The sequence below is a fragment of the Paroedura picta genome, chromosome 1, assembly GCF_049243985.1.
Source record: "Paroedura picta isolate Pp20150507F chromosome 1, Ppicta_v3.0, whole genome shotgun sequence".
In the NCBI taxonomy this organism is placed as follows: domain Eukaryota; kingdom Metazoa; phylum Chordata; class Lepidosauria; order Squamata; family Gekkonidae; genus Paroedura; species Paroedura picta.
This window is the reverse complement of record NC_135369.1, coordinates 110618203-110639358: the sequence shown is the minus strand read 5'-3', so window position 1 is coordinate 110639358 and position 21156 is coordinate 110618203. Positions and strand designations below refer to the sequence as shown.

Below are 21156 nucleotides of genomic sequence, written 5' to 3'. Positions count from 1 at the left end.
CAATTTTAATAGTTATGGACAATAAAAACATTCTTGTCTTCTGGAGCACTCTAGCCTGACCAGGAAATGGAAATCAGAGAAAGGAAATGTAGGTAGGAGCAGGACAAATTCTCAGTTTTTCTCAGCCAGATCTAGAGGAAAAAATATAAAGCAGGTCAAAACTGCAAGACTTACAGGGCAACATACTCACTCCATAACAACTATTGTTACTGCAAACAGATTTAACACTATCAGTACAATCCTAAACTGGTTGACTCAGACCCCTATTCAAATCTACTCGATGGAGCTTATTCCTAAGGTAAGTGTTCTTAGGACTGCTCAGTAAAGCCACAAAATTTCAAAATTATATGTATAGAAAGTTGAAAAGATAAAAACTTCACAAGGATGTCTAATTTCATCCAAGGAACATCTCATAATTATGGAAGCATGTACTAAAATTCTTGCCATTTAATCTATAGCAACACTGTCAATAAAAGGCTAGCAGATGTATACTGAATTCTATAACTCAATTAACACGGAACTATGAAGGGCAAAATCAACAAACTGCTGCAGCATTTACAACTGTCTCACATTGTTCCTGGTGTGCTCACCTATAGTGCATGAAAGCAGCTATAACAGGCCTTGGAAGAATAAGGTGACCTGAGCAGTCCATGCGGAGCAGCACTGACACCAACTTACAAAGAACTATGGTCACAGAAGTACGACCCACCAATAAAAATCTACCAGAGATATCTTATCTATAGACTACAGAGAAAAGACTTACAAAAACATCAAAGAGAACTGATCCTATAATGGGAAAGAGAGGAATTCACCATCTCAAAACTGTATCAATCAGTATAGTAAGAATTTAGATAGCTCTGCTGATACTACATTTTGTTGCCTGAATCAATATTACAGTATTACTGCTGTAAGATCCATCACAAAAAGTAAAAAGAGAGGTAAAAGTAAAGCTTGCAACTGACAAAGCTATGCTCACAACTGAAAGTATGCTACAGTTCTACAGGGGTGCAGAAAAACCAGAGCAAGTGATGTTGGTGTAGAACTCAACCTCTCCATTTCTAATTCCTACCAGTTAGGTATGCTTGAGAGCATATGGGCAGTGCATGCTAAAACATCAGAAACTACAGAGGTAGCTGAATGATATTTTCAGAGGTGATGACCTTGGTTGGATCCACAGCAGCATTTCCATGAGCCCAAGGAAATCCATCTGCAGGGCACAACTTCCTCACCTCCCCACCCTGCAACTTCAAATAGATCCAGAGGCAAAGTCAAGACAACATCCATACTTTCTTGTAACTAGCAAACCCAGAATAAATTTCTTCTAAAACCTATTTTTTCTAAATCCACAGTCAAATGCTTTGCTGTAATCTATGAAATATATGATTTACTTCAGAAATTCTGTTGCCTGCTCCAGTAACCAACACAATATTGTACTATGCTCTCTGGTGCCTTTTCCTTTTCTGAATACAGTTGGAACAGCTGTAATTTCTCATTTCATGTATTATAACAGTCTTTTTTTTTTGTAAAATTTCGAGCATCACTTTACTTGCATGAGAAATTAATGCAACAGTCGTACATGTCCTCTGCTCTTTCCCAGTAGCTGATTGACTGCCATCTAACCAGGGGCTCCTGTTTTCCAGCACTCACTCTCTCTTTTTGTTTTGGATTGTCTCACTTTTATAAGTATGAGATTGCCTTCTTTTGCACAGTAGTCAGAGTTAGCTGAGGTGTCATTGCCATTGTCCATGACAGATCCTCCTCAAGTGTTGTCATCTACTGCTGCTTCCCAGTAGCTACTCTTCAAGGATTCCTTTGCCCCTATCGCCACTGAAACTGTCCATTCTCCTCTGCTGATGTGGTCACCAATTCCTGAAGGGGTGGATACATCTTAATGTGGCATTTACTACCAGCTGTTTATGCTCACTGACCTACAATACTGTTTTTCAGCAGCAGTAAATACTGAATAGTTATCGTGGGCAGACATTTTGTATTGACCTGTATGCAAACGTACCAAATCCTGTGAAATATCCATCATATGGATACTTCAAGACTGATACTTAATTACCAGTTTGAAATTTGAGCATACAAATTTGCAAAAAAATAACCATTCAGCCAGCCCTTCCTCCCACCGGGAAACCTCAATCCAGATCTTGTTTAGACACCATGTGTTTTCCAGTATGTGACATCAAAGTCTAAGCACTTCTTATTTTAAATCCATTAAACCAGGACCGATAAATCTGTTTGAGGAAGAATCGACAGTCGTGTCCTATATTAACTGATTTAAAAACCGATGGTAATAGGAAGATTGGTTAGATTGGAACTATTGTGGAGGAAGAAACTTTTGCTAGTGAATATGTAAACAACTAGTGGGAGTGGAAGGAAAAAGTTCAACAATGAACCCCTCTCTTCTAAGCAATGAATACGTATCTTCAGTGCTTGGAAGAAATGAAGGAGGTGTCTTAAAATTTCTATGAAATCACACGTCTCCAGACGCTTTCTAAATGGCAGCCTTCGAAATGCATTTCAGACAAATTTACAGCCTAAACAGAAGATGTATGGAATCATTCTCTTTACTGAAAACGTATGTATCAAGGAGCCATCTTCTAATCTGAATAATGGAGGAGCTGGAAAGGAAATATCTTTCAGTGCAGACAGGATAGGAACATGGTCAATAGTGTGAGCTGAAAACTGAATGCAGATATGAATAGGAACTTTGAAGAGTTCCTTAAAGAACAATTTTACTGAGATTCCAGGGGAGGAAAAAGGAGGTAGCAAGAACATAGAGAGAGAATGAATAGTAGAATACATTGGAGGGAGGAAATGTTTCTCCTGGCAGCATGGTTTAAAGGCAACAATAATTTGTGCCTACTAGCAAACTGTCTCCAGTCACAATCTACCCTAGACAAAACCAACCCCTAAGCAAATGCAAAGTCAAACACAAAGATCAGGGGACAAATAAGTATGGCCCAAGGGCAGACAGGTGCAATTCTGATCCCACACTCTGCATAGGATTTTAATGTCTTCACCGAGATTATAGTTTTAAAGATTCTTTCTACTGAATTACTTGTGAACCTCACATGACATCCAATTAGTGCATGGGAGCTGTAACTAGTTGTTGCAGTGAAAAGCTATGGTTTATACTAGCTGGACAGCATATCTGTGAACAGATTAATCTACATTCAAAACTATTTACATAATTTGAATACTGATTTACAGCATCAGCCTTGAGTTCCCACCAAGCAAAATCACATACAACCCTCTCATGCTTTTCCACCAACAAATGAACAGAAATTCCACAGACTCTTGTTGTTACAGCAGCACACCTACAATTCATAGTCTGTCAGCATTTCCATTAAAAACTATTAATTTCAGAGTTTTGATACTTGGCCATATAAATTTGCTTTGGGTTGAAACAGTAACCATGGTGAGCATTAGAGAAAAACTGAAAATAAAGTTACAATTCTTTGAAATTAATATTATCTAGACTACGGTTTACCTATCATTTATTTATATCAATGATTTGAGGATGTTCTTTGCTATAGCTATTGAAAGACATAATGTAAGGCTTTCTATTTCAGCAGTGCTCTAATAGTTTATGACAGCAGTTGCTGGAAGAGGTATGTTGGTCATATACCCTTATATTTTCAGTAAAACTACTAGTATAAGTTTGTTCTACTTTTTATGCAAATGGACACATAACAGGTTACAATACCTACCTATTTGTAAGAAATGGCCAAACTGTTTGTATTTGTTATTCAACAATTCTTTGAAAAACTGGAAATATTTCACAAATCTTGTTCTGTCACCATACATATAGAGAATTTTACTAGATTTATAGAACAATATTAAATGCTTATTTTAAATTTAATTTCAATCAAACTTCTGCAAATTTTTAAAAATAAAAATTATCCTTAGGCAGTAATAGGCTGGAAGTTTCAAACTAAATAGAAAGCAGCAGGCTACAGAATATTTTAAACAGAGAACAGGAAGTTATATCTAGCCAGCTTCTTCACTCCATCTCACCTAATTCTCATCCTTACTACAACTCCTCTTGCATATGTGGCTGTTCCCATCCTTCTTGCAATTATGGGTGACTTTAATTACCCCGATGTGTGCTAGGAAATGAACTCTGTTAAGCATCCAGAGTTATGCAATTTTCTGACCTGCTGGGCCAACGATTTCATTTATCAAATGGTAGAAGAACCTATAAGAGGTAGGGCCATACTCAATTTAATATTCCCCAACAGGCAAGAGCTAGTGGATGGGGTGAAGGAGATGGGGACTCTGGGAGGAGGGGAGTGACCATGTCCTTCTAGAATTCCCTTTGAGATGGGGGGGGGGGCAAGGAAGTCCACAGTCATATGTCAGGCTTTCATAGGGCAGATTTTAATAAACTTACAGATATAATGAGAGTCATCCTCTGGACAAGAATGCTGGAAGAGGAAGGAGCAAATGACAAGAGTTATCACATGTACAAGTTGTGACTATTCCAACAGGATGGAAATATGGTAGGGGATTCAAGAAGCCTATTTTGATGAACAGAAAATTTCAGGAAGAGCCAAGGAAGAAAAAGGAAATGATCAAGAAATGGAGGGAAGGACAGACCATCAGAGGCTAAATCTGTGAGCTGAGACTGATCAGGGAAACCCACTATAATAAGAAAAGCTTATTCAGATATGAGGAGCAAACATGAGGCAATAGGCCCACTGTTGGGTGAAGATGGAGAGATGTTGTCAGAGGTTAGAGAGAAAGCAAATAGGCTTAGTACCTCTTTTACCTCTGTTTTTGCCCACAAGGATATGGGCACATCTAGGGATGCTAGCAGGCAAGCTATCATGTCTGGGTGGTAAGTTGACATAGACAGACATGTTATTGAGAGGCACCTGGCTGTACTGGGTGTGTTCAAATCCCTTGGGTCAGAAGGTGTGCACACAAGGATACTCAAAGAACTTTCTGGAGAGTTTGCTGAACCTTTGTCTATCATCTTTAGGACCTCTTGGGAGATTGGAGGAAAGTGAATATTATCCCAGTCTTCAAAAAAGGGAGGACAGATGACCTGGGAAACTACAATTCAGTGAGTCTGACCTCTCTTACAGGGAAGTTAATGAAGATCTTAAAGGGGATGACCTGCAAACTTCTGAAGACTAATTTGTTGATCCGCAGACGTCAGCATGGATTTGTCTCCAACAGGTCTTGCCAGAGCAATCTGGTTTCTTTCTTTGACCGAGTGACAGGCTTACTAGATTGTGGAAACTCAGCCATTGTTGTTTACCTGGATTTCAGTAAGGCTTTTGACAAGGTTCTTTATGATGTTCTAATGGGTAAACTCGTGGACTGCAGTCTGGATTTTCAGATGGTTAGGTGGATAGGGAATTTTTTAGAAAACCACACACAAAAAGTAGTTGTCAACGGTATTTCATCAGATTGGAGAGAAGTGAGCAATGGGGTGCCACAGGTCTTGATACTGGGTTGGGTACTTTCAACATTTTTATCAATGATTTCAATGAGGGGGTGGAGGGACTATTCATTAAATTTGCAGATGATACCAAATTGGGAAGAGTAACAAGCACCCCAGAAGATATGGAATCAAATGAGAACTGAACATGATGGAAAAATGGGCAAATGAGAACAAGATGCAATTCAAAAAGGAGAAGTGCAGTGTTCTACATCTGGGTCACAAAAATGAGAGGCATGCATACTGGATGGAAGATATACTTCTGGGTAGCAGTGTGTACGAATAAGATCTTGGGGTACTTGTGGACTGTAAGCTAAATATAAACAGTCAATGTGATGGGGCGGTAAAGAAGGCAAATGTAGTCTTGGGCTGTATCAACAGAGGCATCAGAACAAAATCACAAGATACCCTAGTCCTGCTGTATACTGCAATGGTCAGACTGTACGTAGAGTACTGTGTGCAGTTCTTGAAGCCTCACTTCAAAATGGTGCAGGGGAGAGAAATGATGCTTGGGGATCAAGCCTTATGAAAAAAGGTTGAGGGCCTTGGGAATGTGAGGCTGAGAGAGGACATGATTGCTCTCTAAGTGTTTGAAGGGTTGTCACATAGAGGAGAGCAGGGAGTGGTTCCTGTTGGCAGCAGAGAATAGAACCCACAGTAATGGGTTAAAACTACATGTAGTACAGTATCTGTTAGGTATCAGGGAAGAATTTTTCAGAGTAGTCCAGCGGTGAAATTGGTTGACTAAGGAGGTGGTGAGCTCCCACTCACTGATGGTCTTTAAGTAGTGGCTGAACAGGTACTTATCATGGATGTTTTAGGCTGATTCTGCATTCAGCCTACAATAATCCTGCATTTAGATTGCCTATTTGGACCCTTCCAACTCTATAATTCTATTTCTTTTGGACTAAGGATCCTGAAAAAGTGTTGTTAACTGACTTACTGGTCTGGGGGGGGGGGTACATTAAAAGACGTGGTCCCATAAATGCAGGGGTCTCAGACTGTTCAGGGAGCAGCCTGTTGACTTGATATGTTTTGCAGGGTGTTTTTAGAATCACTACATACACTCTGTTGCACAGTGGAAGTATTACTCCTGTTTATCAGATGAGAAGAGAAGCAGAAGGCCTTTTCAGACACACTGTGGAATTCACAGCTTGCACACATTTGAATCCAGATGTACCAGTGAGGTTCATTTTAGATTTTGAAAAAGTTTAAAAAACAAGATTTTAAAAACAAGGTTTAAAAATTGTAGAAATATAGATACAAGTGGGTTTTTAATGCATCAACCAAAGTTTTAGCATCAAGCAAATATCATGGGCAAGATACAAATCCTTGAAATGAGTTTTTAATAAATGAAAACACTGACACAACCTTCACTATAGTATTGCAAACATCAACGCTATTTTTATTTTGCTTAAATTTCACCTAAGACTAAAACAGGCCAATAATTATAGAAACATACAAATGAGGATAAAAAATTAGTTGTAAATTTAATCTGTCCTTCTTCTCTTTCAGCCCATTAGAAAACACTTGAAAGGAGATTGGCGGCTAAGAATAATCATTCTGAGTGACAGGTTTATAAATCTGAAGCATTCTGAGATTCATTTCATACAAACAAATGATTTCAGGCAAGAAACTTATGGTCCGAATAAAAACAGCTATAGCAAGTTGGCAGGTCAGGCAAACAATGGGTAAATCAAGCCAATTATTGAACTCATTCTTTTAAAATTGAGAAGCATTCTTATAACTTCAGAATTTTAATAGGAAGTTGATCTTATCTTAGCATGTGATGGTCCCACCAATTTCAAGCCCTGGCCAGACGTGTATTCTCGAACTGGAATAAATGGCTACAAAGCAGCCAGCGTATCGTTAGTCACAATACAACAGTAAGGTTGTGAACATACCTGAGCAATGTTCAAGGTCTAGAGCATTGGAGGATGGGCAGGACAAGACAGGACAGAACAAAAATAAAGGAAGAAAAAAAAGAAAAGACAAAACAGTGACTATGAGGCCAGCCTCAAGTTACCCCAAGTCAGACCAGGCCCTCCCACATGGTAAGGCAAAAAATAATAATTAAAAATTTACTTACTAAATCAATCATTACCACCTAAGGTAATGCAAACATGCCAAGGCATTTAATGCAAAAGTTCTAAAGAGCACTGATCTAAGCAATTCATCTGTAGCTATTTTGGCCTCCCTTCACAAAAAGAAAATACTATGTCTACTCATGTTAATATCTGTCTAGGGTATATTTGAGGCTGGCCTTATAGAGAAAAAAAGCAATGCCAAAATATCATTCTTAAAAAAAAAAACTGTTTTTCAATTTAGACATCTTTAAAGCAATATGTAAATGATAGGAAAAATAGTGCCCAATTAACCTATATTGAGGGGGGAAATCATGATCTGATCCTCAACTGTTTTGCTTAGTTAGCTACAGCAAAGAAAAAGAGAAAAGAAAAAGTGCAGATTCTATGCAAAACTAAGAACAACACTGTAGCACAATACAGTACCTGCTTGTTTAGACCTAGCATATTGCAGACCATATCTCTGGAATAGGGCTGCTCCAGCACATACCGCAACAAAGCCGTTTGGGGCTCAAACAGATCCTTGAAAACAAAAAAAGCAAACAAATACCAGCATATTGACACAAAGCTAGTCTTCATTTGAAAACTGAAATCAGAGTCACTATCCAGGTCATCTTGACTGATTTTAAGCAGGTTATGTTATGTTTTGATTTATGCTTTAGTCCCTTCCCCCCCCTTTTTTTTGGGGGGGGAGCAGAGTTAGCAATTCAACCCTAAATATTACCTTACCTCTGACTGTCACTATGATGATAGTCCACCCAAATAAAACTATACCCAGATACTGCCATATACCAGTATGAACGGCAGCATTTCACACGTGTAGGTATGGCAACTTTCACAAAAGCAGCAATTCATCTGACACATCCCAAAATTCCATACCAGCTTCATTTCATCATCTGTTCATATACCCGCTATGTCCTTGTTACCTCAAAACATTAGAGTTAAATGATCAGAGACAACTTACCTCTACTTGCCTTTTACCACGTCATATGGTGCTAAAGACTATATCTTGGTTTAGCTCTCCACATGTAGTTTATTCACATACACCCCTCTCCTAAATTCTTCTCAGAGATGCATAATGAGTTGAAAGGGAGAAGAACTAAATGCTATTTCTACCGTATAATGTAGGTCTGTATGTAAATGCCACCTCCAGAAGCTTGTCTTCTCTCTAGTGTAATAGCTACATCCTTCATATATTTACCCTTCTTTGGCAGAATTCTCCTGTGGCACCAACACAAGCATCACATGTGTAATTTTCTTCTCTAGAAGGACCTGAGCAGACTAACACTGGAGGGGTTTTCATAAGGTGCTTCTGGAAACAGTAGAGTAGAGACTGTAGCATAAACTATATTGAACAGGAAGGAATCACAGTTTTCATGACTATCACAGGCACATATACCTTATCATATGGCAAAAGGCCTCTCAGGGGGAAACGAAGAGTTGTAGGATCCAGCTTCCAGGAATTGCAAATAGCACCAGAGTTATTTACCACAGGAAGTAGACTACATCTCCCTACATATATTGGACACCAGAGAGAAAAACATGATTCACAAAACAAGAACTGTCATATAGTTTTACTTTGCTCTGCACTGAAATGCTGTCCATTGCTAATGAAATAAATATCATGTTTTAGGTTGGATGTCAAAATGTATCTTCAGGTATGATTAACAATCAGAAATACTTAACATATCGCAAATTTCAGCTTTCCAGCTACTTTGTAAGCATGTCAGTACGCCTTCTTGCCATTTTTATATATATAAAAGAAAGGTTAATCCAAAGAGCCTGATCTTCTCCAACTATGTGCCATTTAGCTACAAGCTTTAGCTCTGGCTAGCAAAGCTGCTATGCATGCATGGGAACTAAGACACAGCCATACAGCCCTAATAACTTACTTTTCTTAAACACCAACTGCACAGCAGTGCTGACCACTGAAGCCCTACCATGTTCAAAAGGCCAACGGAATTGTGTGCAGTTATAATGCATCCTCCTTACCCTAAATCCTTGACAGAACAGTAAAAGAGGTCTTACACAACAAGATACAGCTGAAGGAACTTTGCCAGCAAAATGCCATGACTTGGAGCATTGCTTTGTTGTCAAGTACATTTCACCCAAGCCTATATAATTCTGAGTAACAAATTACTAGAGCTCAGGAAGAGGTTTTAGCACTAGCTGATCAACAGGCACAGGCACAATAGTTAGTCATATGTTGTGCCCTAGATCAGTGGTCCCCAACCTTTTTATCACTGGGGACCAGTCAACACTTGACAATTTTAGTGAGGCCCGGGGGAGGGGGGGATAGTCTTTTGCTGAGGGATGTTGCCCCTGCCTGAGCTCCTGCTCCACTTGCTTTCCCGCCAGTGCCCCTGACTTCCCGCCGCCCACTTGGGGGCGCTGCCAGCAGCAGCTGCACAGTACCGCGCAGAGGGGGAGCCCCAGCCATGGCGGCTGCTGGAGATCACCAAAGGTGATCTGGCAGCAGAGTGGCAGGGCAGCCTCTGAGGCAGCAGTCGAGGAGGAGGATGAGGAGGAGTCGCGACCCAGTACCAACTGATCCATGGACTGGTCCCGGTTCCCGGACCGGGGGTTGGGGACCACTGCCCTAGATGCTCTTGCACTACTGCATTTTTACTTAAAGCACACTAAATTAACATGGAAGTTCTTACCACAGATGGAGTTTATTCTTGCTGTGGGTCTGAAGGAATCCACAAAATCTGACAGTAGGCTGCCTAACAACTAAAAAAAATGATATTAATATCCAATTGAATAGAAGTTGCTCACGGCGGAAATTACTTGATAGTTCTTTTCATTGAAAAATTTAATCAGTATTATGTGATTAATTCAAGTACTATTAATCTTGGTCTACAATTAAGTTTAATCTTGGTCTACAATTAGGTTTTAACAATCACTAGACTTTTAATTGAGCATCTTGTGGCGCAGGGAGGTAAGGCAGCAGAAATGCTGTCTGAAGCTGTCTGCCCATGAGGCTGGGAGTTCAATTCCAGCAGCCGGCTCAAGGTTGACTCAGCCTTCCATCCTTCCAAGGTCGGTAAAATGAGTACCCAGCTTGCGGGGGGGTAAACGGTAATTACTGGGGAAGGCACTGGCAAACCACCCCATATTGAGTCTGCCATCAAAACGCTAGAGGGCATCACCCCAAGGGTTAGACATGACCCGGTGCTTGCACAGGGGTTACCTTTACCTTAGACCTTTAATTGAAGTATTGGCTCCTGGGACCCATCAGATGAAGATACTACCAGATCTTGGTCCCTCCCTCCAGCAGAGCTTTCCAACCATGGGAAACTGATTCCTGGGTCCCATGGCCAGTGGAGACTAATATCCAGATGGGACAGGGACCTGCAATCAGGAGGAGGAAGGGGGCAAAACTGTCCCTTCTACCTCTGCCTTGAGTGGAACCCACTGATTAGAAGATCATCAAGCCTGGCCACACTCACTTATTTGCTGCTATATGATCCAAAACACAAGCAAAAGGATATTCAAACACCTCCTATTAAGTATGGCTTGCAATAGGATCTAGTTCACCTCACATCATATACCTTAAATCAGGCTTTCTCAATCAGGGTTTCACAAAAACCCTGGGATTTCTTGATGGCCCTGGAAAGATTTCTTGAATGGGTGGATTAATTTTTTAAATATTTGGTAAACATTTATCAGGTGATATGACCATATATGGTTATGTAAACCCGGTCACCCCCTTTCCAAAATGGCCAATGCTGGGCATAGAGAGAGTGGGAAGAGGAGAGCCTGGGTGAGCCTGTACATAGCTATGCTTCCCAATCATATTCTGTATGATCGCACCACTTCTGGGGTTTCTCAAACCCTGAAGAATGTTTCAGGAGTTTCTCATGGTAAAAAAATTGAGAAACGCTACTTTAAATGCTCCTATACACAAAGAGATACAAAGAAACCAAAAACAGAAGCTGACATGAAACAGGAGAATTTTGAGTGCAACTCCAGGTACTGAATTCAAGCCATTTATTTCAAAAGAAGATGTGTCATTATGTAGGCCTTTAGTTACATAAACAAAAGTTTGTTCTGAGACATAGCAAAATTTACTGTAAGATGTATTGTGGAACGTCTGTACTGCTTAATGTGTTATGTTAATACTTATGCTGTGTTCTAGTTCTGTGTTTTAGCTTTCAGGTTGGTTCTAGACTTAGATTCCTTACACACTGTTTATAGAATGTCCCATTTTGATGACTGTATTGACTTTCTCACCCTGTGACATAGGTGGACTATAAATAATGTAAATCAATAAAATCTCACCCAATGAGGAAGTTTTCCCTCAGGGTACAGCTTCCGGATCTCTGTCACTGCAAAGTACGCGGGTAGTAAACATGCATTTCTTTCCAAAATATAAGCAACCACCTAGGCAGAAAGGAAGTTTCTATGTTATTAATAAAAGGAAAGGGGGGACATACAGAGGCAGCAGTGGCAGCAAAATGTGGCCAGAATTAATTACAATCATACTGATAACGCATCTTTCAGTTTATATCCATGTTAAAAATATGCTAGAATGCTCTTACATTCCTGAAAGATAATATGAGAGTTGAGAAGATGGTGAATACTTAGATTTAAAAACATAAAGCTATCTGTCATGAACCAAGGCTACTCTCTTGCGAGAGACAAGAAAAGCTGAGACATTCTCCTTAGAAAAGGTTCAGAGCTTCATTGTGTCCAAGAGGGTACATCTGGAAACTTCATGATAGAAAATATGTTGCTAAGAATGACTGACCTTTCCAGTCTTGGATATATATAGGCACCCCACCCCGCCCCCATTTGTGCTTCCAATGGCAGAAGGGCTTTTATCATCAAGGAACAGTCAGAACAAAGCAAAAGTTATAATTTCTACACCTAGAGGCTAAAAGGCCCAGAGCTATTTACTGGAGTCATAATCTGTAACCATTAGTAGCTATTAATATTTTGTAAGAGCCACTGTGGGAGGAGCAGTATTTGGGCCCTACCTGGGCCTGTCTGGCCCACAGGGCAATCTGAGCGTGCCCAGATTGGGCTGGCCTCTGGAGCGCCCACTCACAGAGGCCGGCTGCGAGGCACCCAGCTGCCTGACCTGGCTACCAGCTCACCCTGCAGGCCAGCTGCCTGTGGGGACGTCGGACGCGCCGCCAGTGGTGCACTCAGGTACTCTTACAGGAATACATGACAGAGTGGGTAATAACATGACACTATGAAGGCTTTGAAGTGTTAAAATGTTGAAACATTATATCTGATAACATCAAGCATCCCTTCAGGAAGGCTGGACAAACAAAAAACTGATTTTGTTTTCAATTTTAATGTGCTATAACAACATGACAATTAATGGATCAAATGAAATATTTCAACTGGCATATTCTATTTCAGTAACTGCACTGCTTACTTTAAGAATTAAATATATTTTCTGAGAGCCTGAAATGCAGATATGCATTCAATGGACCTTACTATCTAAGAAGTTCTGCAGACACTTCAAATGCATATAATCTACATGTAACATGCAGATAACAACTTTTACTAACAGATAAGATCAACTTTCAGAAATCTTCTAACGAAATTTAAAATGCAAATTACAAAGGCTCCTCCAAAACCATGCAAGAACTGACAAAATGCAGATATGAGGTCTAAACTAACTTGCCACTGTTTCATTTCCCCCCCACTTTACCTCTCTTGCTGCTAGAAGTTGCTGTACAACAGCAGAGCTCACTGTATTAGGAATAGTTAGGATTTTCTCTAGGATAACCTTCAGAAGATCTCGCACACCCTATAAAGATACAACGATAGCTTTAATGGAGAAACCCTGTACACAATTGTGACAGAAAATTCAAAACAGAATATATATGTGTTCTTAAAACTGCATGGTAAGATCTGATGTTCCCTTTTAAGAAGATTCTGAAGAAAATACTACATACACCAACTTAACAAATGGGTTAGCGTTCATTCACCTCCTCTTGACTTAATGAACAGAACATACCAGACCTCTACATAGCAAACCTGAGAATCACATCAGGTTTCTATGCGTCAGTCCTCTTACTAGTTCTGTGCACTGGACAGGTAATTCATTGAATAAATAATCCTACAGAAAAATCAACTACTTCTGATTTACTAACCTGAACAGTCCACCAGCACTGAACCTCTGAATGGATTTTATCAATGTCAGCAGCCTTACTTCTGGACTAACGGTTCCACTACATTTATTTTATTTTATTTATTTATATTTCAGTTTCTATACCACCACACCCAATGGCTTGGGGCAGTTTACAAAAAATCTCCCTACCTTGTAATCCCATAAAACAGCAATTAAAATCCAAATTATAGTCATTAAATCCCCAGACCATTAAAATTGATCTCAATGCTGATACAGCCTGCCTTTCTATTCCCATACTGAAATTTTAATGTGTCTGTTAGAGAGCCTCATCACTCACTCAATCTTGTGTAGATTCAAGTGGAAATCTGTGTTGGTCTGAAGTAGTACAACAAAATTTGAGTCTGATAGCACCTTTAAGACAAAGAGTTATTCAAGGCACAAGCTTTTGTGTGCATGCACACTTCCTCAGACAATGGAATACGGATCATAACTTAGTAACAAATTAATAAACTGCATCATGTCCAAATATGCAGTATGTTAATTCTTTGCTAGAAAAGCCAATCAGTCCTATGGGTTTGTCGGGGACCCGCTTGCTAACTGAAAAAACAGGGTGCCCCTTTGAAGAAAACGTCACGCCAGGCCTGGTGAACGATACAACAGGAACAAGCTTTATTTCAGCAACGTGGAGTCCGCTGGTATGGAGTAAGAGCTTCCACCGAACTCCAGGTGGAAGCTCCCTTTTATACAAAACCCACCTCCTTAGGCTGTATTGCCCCACCCAGTACTTGCGGAGGGAACATGCTGATACAATCATGACTCATGCACATATGCGAGGTTTTCCGGGGTTCCTGATGGCCCATTTTCCTGGAACAAAGGGCCATCTCCGGGCCCTTGTCAAAAGGTGGAGGGGGACATTGAGGTTCTTTAGCGGCCATTGCCACCTCAACGATCGGGTGGGGCGCCCAGCTGCCGGCTTGCCTATGATCACCATGCCCTACCTCCGTGATCGCGGGCGCCTCTGATGGCGGGGTTCGGTCCGGTTCCCAAGCCACCAAGGACCGAACCACGACATTCTGCCCCCCCAAAGGTCCATTCTCCAACCCCCCGGGACGGCCAGGATACCGCTTGTGGAAACGTTCAGTGAGTCGGGGCGCAAGGACGTCCGCTGCCCAGACCCATTCCCGGTCCCCCAAAGCGAAGTCCTTCCATTCCACGAGGTACTGCAACTTCCCCCTGTGGAGTCTAGAGTCCAGGATATCCGCCACCTCGTGGTGCTCCCCCCCCGGCAGGACCTCGGGCGCTGGCGGGGAAAACACGGGGTGCCAAACGTCACCGTCCGGAGTTTTTTTTAGAAGGCTCACGTGAAAGACGGGATGGATGTGCCGGAGGTTCTTGGGGAGCTTGAGCTTGACCGAAACTTCGTTGATCGGGGCCAAGACCTCGAAAGGCCCCAAAAACCGAGGGCCTAGCTTCTTGCTGGGCAAATTCAACCGTAGGTTCCGGGTGGAAAGGTAAACTCGATCCCCCGGTCGGATCTCTTCAGCTGGTCGTCTCTTCCGGTCGGCGTCCTCTTTCTGCGCTGCCTTGACTTTGTGGAGCTGCTCCTGCAGCGACTTCCAGCAGCTCCCGGCACGCTTCCCCCACTCGCGAAGGTCGGCCGATTCCCGGGCGGGGACCTCTCCAAGCTCCGGGAAGTGTCTCAGGTCTGTCCCGTAGACGACGGCAAAAGGCGACATCTCCGTGCTGCTGTGGTCTGCGTTGTTGTACGCGAACTCGGCCAGGGGGAGCAGGGGCACCCAGGTGTCTTGATGATAGGAACCGAAACACCACAAGTACTGCTCCAGTACTTGATTAACCCGCTCGGTCTGCCCGTCCGTCTGGGGGTGGTAAGCGGAGCTCAGCCCTTGCTCGATGTCTAACAGGCGCAGGAAAGCTTGCCAAAACCGGGACACGAATTGTGAGCCCCGATCGGAAATCACCTTGTCCGGCAGCCCGTGCAGTCGGAACACGTGATCCAGGAACATCCGAGCCAACTGTGAAGCACTGGGGACACTGGCGCAAGGAATGAAATGGGCCTGTTTGGAAAATAGATCTACCACCACCCAGATCACCGTTTTCCCCTTGCTGGGAGGCAAGTCTGTTATAAAGTCCATGGAGATCACTGACCACGGCCGGGTCGGGACCTCGAGCGGGTGCAGCAGACCTTTCGGCTTGCCAACCCCCGGCTTGCAGGTCAGGCAGACAGGACAACCACTGACGTAAGCTTTTGTGTCCCGCCGCAGACTGGGCCACCAAAACCGCCGCCGGGCCAACTTCCAGGATTTTACGAAACCGAAGTGCCCGGCGGTCTTAGCATCGTGGCAGAGGCTGAGGGCTTCCCGTCGTAGCCCTTCCGGGACGTAGACAGCCTCCCCCCTCCGCCAGAGACCGGAGTCCAAAATCAAAGAGTCCCGGAGCTCAGCCAGCTCCTCGTCTGTCCCGTAGGCTGCCACTAGGCGGTCTCGGAGCGGGGCGGTCGCCGGGTCGGGCTCCCATCCCTCCCTGGCCCGACGCCTAGTGACGACCCCCCGCCCCAGCTGCTCCTCACCAAACACGGACCTGGTGCAGGGAGCGTACCCCTCCCCATAATGCGGCAGACGGGAGAGGGCGTCCGCGAGGAAATTCTCTTTGCCGGGGATGTGACCAAGCTTGAAATTGTACCGCGAAAAGAACTCCGCCCACCTCATCTGCTTGGCGTTCAGGGATCGCGGTTGCCGGAGCGCCTCCAGATTCTTGTGATCTGTCCAGACCTCGAACGGCTCCTCTGTTTCCTCCAGCCAATGCCGCCATTCGGTGAGGGCGAACTTAATCGCAAACGCCTCCTTCTCCCAGGTAGACCAGTTCCGCTCCGTTTCGGCGAATTTTCGTGAGAGGTAGGCCGCCGGCCTCAGCTGTCCCGCCTTGTCTCGCTGCAGGAGAACCGCCCCGGCTGCTGCGTCGCTGGCGTCGACTTGTACCACCATCGGCTGGGTTGGGTCGACGTGCAGTAGCGTGGGCTCAGACGCGAAAGCTTGCTTGAGGGCCAGGAACGCTGCCTCCGATTTCTCATTCCAGCCGAGCGCTGCGCTGGGCCGCGTGGCGCGAGGACCTCTCCCCTTGGTACCTAGCAAGTCCGTGAGGGGAGCCACTACGGAGGAGTATCTGGGGATGAAGCCTCTAAAAAAGTTAGCAAACCCCAGGAAGCTTTGTAGCTGTTTCCGGGTGCGGGGCCTTTCCCAGGCCAGCACCGCCTGCACCTTCTCGGGGTCCATAGCTATGCCCTGGGCTGAGATGCGGTAGCCCAAATAGTCCAGGGAGGGACGGTGGAATTCGCACTTAGCCAGCTTCACGTATAGGTGGTTTGCCAGCAGGCGCTTTAACACCTCCCTCACCAGGGTCACGTGCTCTTGGGGATCTTGGCTGTAGATCAGGACGTCATCCAAATAAACAACCACCCCCTGAAACAGAAGGTCCTGCAACACCTCATTAATTAGACTCATGAAAACCCCCGGTGCCCCGCTTAAACCGAACGGCATCACTTTAAATTCGAATTGTCCCAATTGACAGTTAAACGCTGTTTTCCACTCATCCCCCTCCCGGATGCGTACCCAGTAGTACGCCTCCCTTAGGTCCAGCTTAGTGAACAGAGTCCCTTTGCCCAGCCGGGCCAGCAAATCCGGGATCAGCGGGAGGGGGTAAGCGTGCCCCGCTGCGATGGCGTTGAGGCCCCGGTAGTCCTGGCACAGCCGTCGGGACCCATCCTTTTTCCGGACGAACAAGACTGGAGCTCCCATGGGACTGGAAGCGGGCCGGATGAAACCTCGGGCCAGATTTTTACCCAAAAACTCCCGGAGGTCCTTGAGCTCACCCTCACTCATCTTGTAGATGCGCCCTTTGGGTAGTACCGCCCCCTCTGGGATGTTGATAGCGCAGTCCGTGCGGCGGTGTGGGGGTAGCTCGTCCGCTTCCCGCTCGCTGAAAACGGCTGCGAGGTCTCGGTACTCTGGCGGGACCTCGGGCTCTGGTATCTCCTGCTGCGCCGCCGCCGCTCCCCTGGGACGCGCCGCCGTCCTCTTGTGGCTGGAATTCTCGTGGGGGACCCGATGCCGTGCACCCACCGTCAAGTCGAACTTCAGGGTCCCCGCCCGCCAGTCCACCACGGGGTTGTGTTCCTTCAGCCAATCCAGGCCCAACACCGCCCGATATCCCGCTACGGGGACCTGGATCAGCCACCGCAGCTCTTGGTGGTCCCCTATGTGGATGGCGATAGGACCCACCTCCTCCCCGAAAGGTCCCCCCTGAATCGGGCTGCCGTCCATCTGGACGAAAACCAGGGGAACCTTCCGAATGCGCTTCGGTAGCCCCAAAGCCCGGGCTATCTGGGGGTGGACCATGCTGTGGTCGCATCCAGAGTCCAAAAGAGCCTCCCCCACCCAACTTAGTCCGTTCTCCGGGTTCCGGAGCTCTAAAATTACCACGTTCGGAGGTCGCGCCTCATGCTGTAGGGGTTTTCCCTCGCACCGCGGGACCTGCTGCCCGGCGCCGTCTACAGCAGGTCCTGGCCGTTTCCCGTCGCCTGGGCGCTTCCCGGTTCGTTGCGGAGGTCCTCCGCCCGGCGTGCCTGCTGGGGGCGTGTCGCACCTCCCCCCTGGGAGAGCCTGCGGTCCTCCCCCCCTTGCCGTTGGCACGCTGCTGCGAAATGTCCTGACCCCCCGCATTTCAGGCACAGACCTTCCCGGCGTCTCCTTTCCCGCTCGGGGTTCGGGGGTCGTTTGGGGCGAGAGTTGTCGGGGCCCGGTCTCGGCGCCTCGGCTGACCCGCCTTTGGCCTCCCGGGGGGGTGCGGCGGCCCAACCCAGGCTGGCTTCCAGCTTGGCGACCACAAAACACCACCCCTCCAGTGTAGACAGATCTTCTTCCGTCCCCTTGATCACGGCCCATTCCCTGAGCTTCGGGTTAAGGCCCTCCCGGAAGTACTCGATTTGGGTCTCCTCGTTCCAGGAGAACACCTTGCCTGCTTCCCTCCGGAAAATGTCTATATAGTCCATAACCCCCCTAGTACCCTGTCGAAGTCCCTTGATCCGACTCTTTGCCTTGTCCTCAGCCTGGGGGTCCTGGAATCGTCGGCGGAGCGCGACCACGAAGTCCTGCAGGTCCCGAGTTGCCGGGTCGCCGCGCTCGGCCAACCCTAGGTACCACTGACCCGCCTTGCCCTGGAGACACGAGGCCACCCCCCAGACCAAGTCCTCGGAGTCCTCATACCGGTCTCCATACCTCCGGGCATGCGTCAGCGCGTGGAGGAGGAACTGCGGGAGGTCGTCCGGCGTCCCGTCGAAACGCGCCTTAAGCTCTGGGGGGGAACGTTTTGGAGAGTAGTCCGACCCCCTCCGGATCCGGGATTCTCGGCGTCCGCCGTCTCGTCCTGCTCCGCTCCACCGGCTACCAACTTGCCCAACGACGCCGTGCCGCTCCCTGCCTTGCACGTCGCTCCTGCGTTGGTCCGGCTCTCGCCGCCCCGTCGGCTCACCCGCTCCCCCGAGATCCTCTGCTGTCTCGCCTCTCCGCTGGCCGTCTCGCCTACTCGGGACTGAAAACTGCTCCGGGTCGGGGTCCGGGGCCCGCTCACCAGTGCCGGGCTCGTCCTCGTCGCTGGAGACGTCCTCACTCGACGCGATCCCCTCCGCCGTTGTATTACCAGTCCCTCCGGGCCCGGCCCGAGCTTGCTCACGGGCTTCAGCTGCCTGCAAGCGCCTGGCCAAGTCCGCCATGGCCCGCCGCAGGTCCTCTAGGGATTCCTCAGGTCCTACCGGGCGAAGCGCCTGCCTCAGCTGGGTGTCCCAGGTTGGGGCCAACCCCCCAGACCTCGGCGCGCTCCCCGCCGTGCTTGGGAACCCCATGGCCCGGCGCCTTCCCTTGGCCGCCGCTGCCGAGGGTCTCGGGGTCCCGGACAGCTGCTCCTGGCCCCCCGATTTTCGGAGGAAATCTCCCGGGGACATTAAACTCATGTTCCCGGGGTTCGTGGGGGTCGAGACCGCCCCGTTGCTTGAAAACGCCATCTCTGGATCCGTCCCGATAAGCGCTCGGATGCGATGCCGACCCTGGAGTTCGGTGGGAAGCTCTTACGATGTCGGGGACCCGCTTGCTAACTGAAAAAACAGGGTGCCCCTTTGAAGAAAACGTCACGCCAGGCCTGGTGAACGATACAACAGGAACAAGCTTTATTTCAGCAACGTGGAGTCCGCTGGTATGGAGTAAGAGCTTCCACCGAACTCCAGGTGGAAGCTCCCTTTTATACAAAACCCACCTCCTTAGGCTGTATTGCCCCACCCAGTACTTGCGGAGGGAACATGCTGATACAATCATGACTCATGCACATATGCGAGGTTTTCCGGGGTTCCTGATGGCCCATTTTCCTGGAACAAAGGGCCATCTCCGGGCCCTTGTCAAAAGGTGGAGGGGGACATTGAGGTTCTTTAGCGGCCATTGCCACCTCAACGATCGGGTGGGGCGCCCAGCTGCCGGCTTGCCTATGATCACCATGCCCTACCTCCGTGATCGCGGGCGCCTCTGATGGCGGGGTTCGGTCCGGTTCCCAAGCCACCAAGGACCGAACCACGACAGGGTTCAAAAAGAGTGGAGCAATAAAAATGTAAAGTTAGTGATTAACGGCAGACACTTTCCCAGTTGTGAAAAGAAGTAATTAAAAGCAACTTGTGGTTAGACCCATCCATCTCCACCATGCTGAGTTTATTATCCTGTCTTGAGAACAGAGAGTTGGATTCTAAATAATCTCTCTCTTCATTGGTCTCAAAGGTGCCACTGGACTCAAATTTTGTTGTCAATCTTGTGTATTTCATCAAGTTGTTGTAAGAAGCAAAGGACAGAATGTAAGGACAAAATGAATAAAGGCATGCTCCCTTGGGGGAAGCCAGTAAACAAACAGATATTACTATACTGGGAGTTTTGGATGATTACCTTATAGTCTATGCCACCAATTATTTTTCGGACAAGTTTAAATGTTAGAGACCAAAGCTGTGTCCTCTCCCATTCAAGGTTATCAGAATTCAGCAGAGATTCACAAACCAACCTAGAGAGATTCCAAACAAAAACAGAGATACATTCTGTCAGAATCATCAGCAGATTCCAGTGCCAATAAGCCTTATTTCTAAGAGGTCAAGTCTTAAGCAGCTGGAACATACTTGGGTGGTAACAGCCCAGTCTCCACAGCCATTGCTAAACAGTCGTACAGAAAAGAAATTCTTTTAGGACTATGCTGGTTATGTATGAATCTTACAATCCACTGAACGCATTGTTCATGAGATTCCTGTGGGGGGAAGAACATGATTAAAATCAGTTCAGATATTTCCTTATTTTACAATTTACAAAAACAGGCAATGAAAACATTTTCACTGATAAACTCTCTGGCCCAAATAACCTTAAACTATTTCCTATTTTTTCACACTATTAACCGAACGAACAACAAAGATTGATAATCCAAATCCAATT

The 21156-nt window shown here is 46.0% G+C and overlaps 1 protein-coding gene across 2 annotated transcripts in view; it reads right to left on the bottom strand.

Annotated features, from left to right (window-relative positions):
- Window positions 1–21156, bottom strand: part of MED23 (mediator complex subunit 23) — a 64731-nt gene that overhangs the window by 30262 nt on the left and 13313 nt on the right. Inside the window, exons 4-11 of one of the 2 annotated variants that reach the window (XM_077352824.1) lie at window positions 20850–20974; window positions 20626–20737; window positions 13211–13309; window positions 11824–11925; window positions 10203–10272; window positions 8939–9051; window positions 7966–8061; window positions 7360–7377 (exon numbers count right to left, since the gene is read on the bottom strand). In XM_077352824.1, coding sequence (XP_077208939.1) covers window positions 7360–7377; window positions 7966–8061; window positions 8939–9051; window positions 10203–10272; window positions 11824–11925; window positions 13211–13309; window positions 20626–20737; window positions 20850–20974 — 735 coding nt within the window. The remainder of the gene's footprint in view (window positions 1–7359; window positions 7378–7965; window positions 8062–8938; window positions 9052–10202; window positions 10273–11823; window positions 11926–13210; window positions 13310–20625; window positions 20738–20849; window positions 20975–21156) is intronic. The other variant, XM_077352816.1, reaches the window with a different exon arrangement.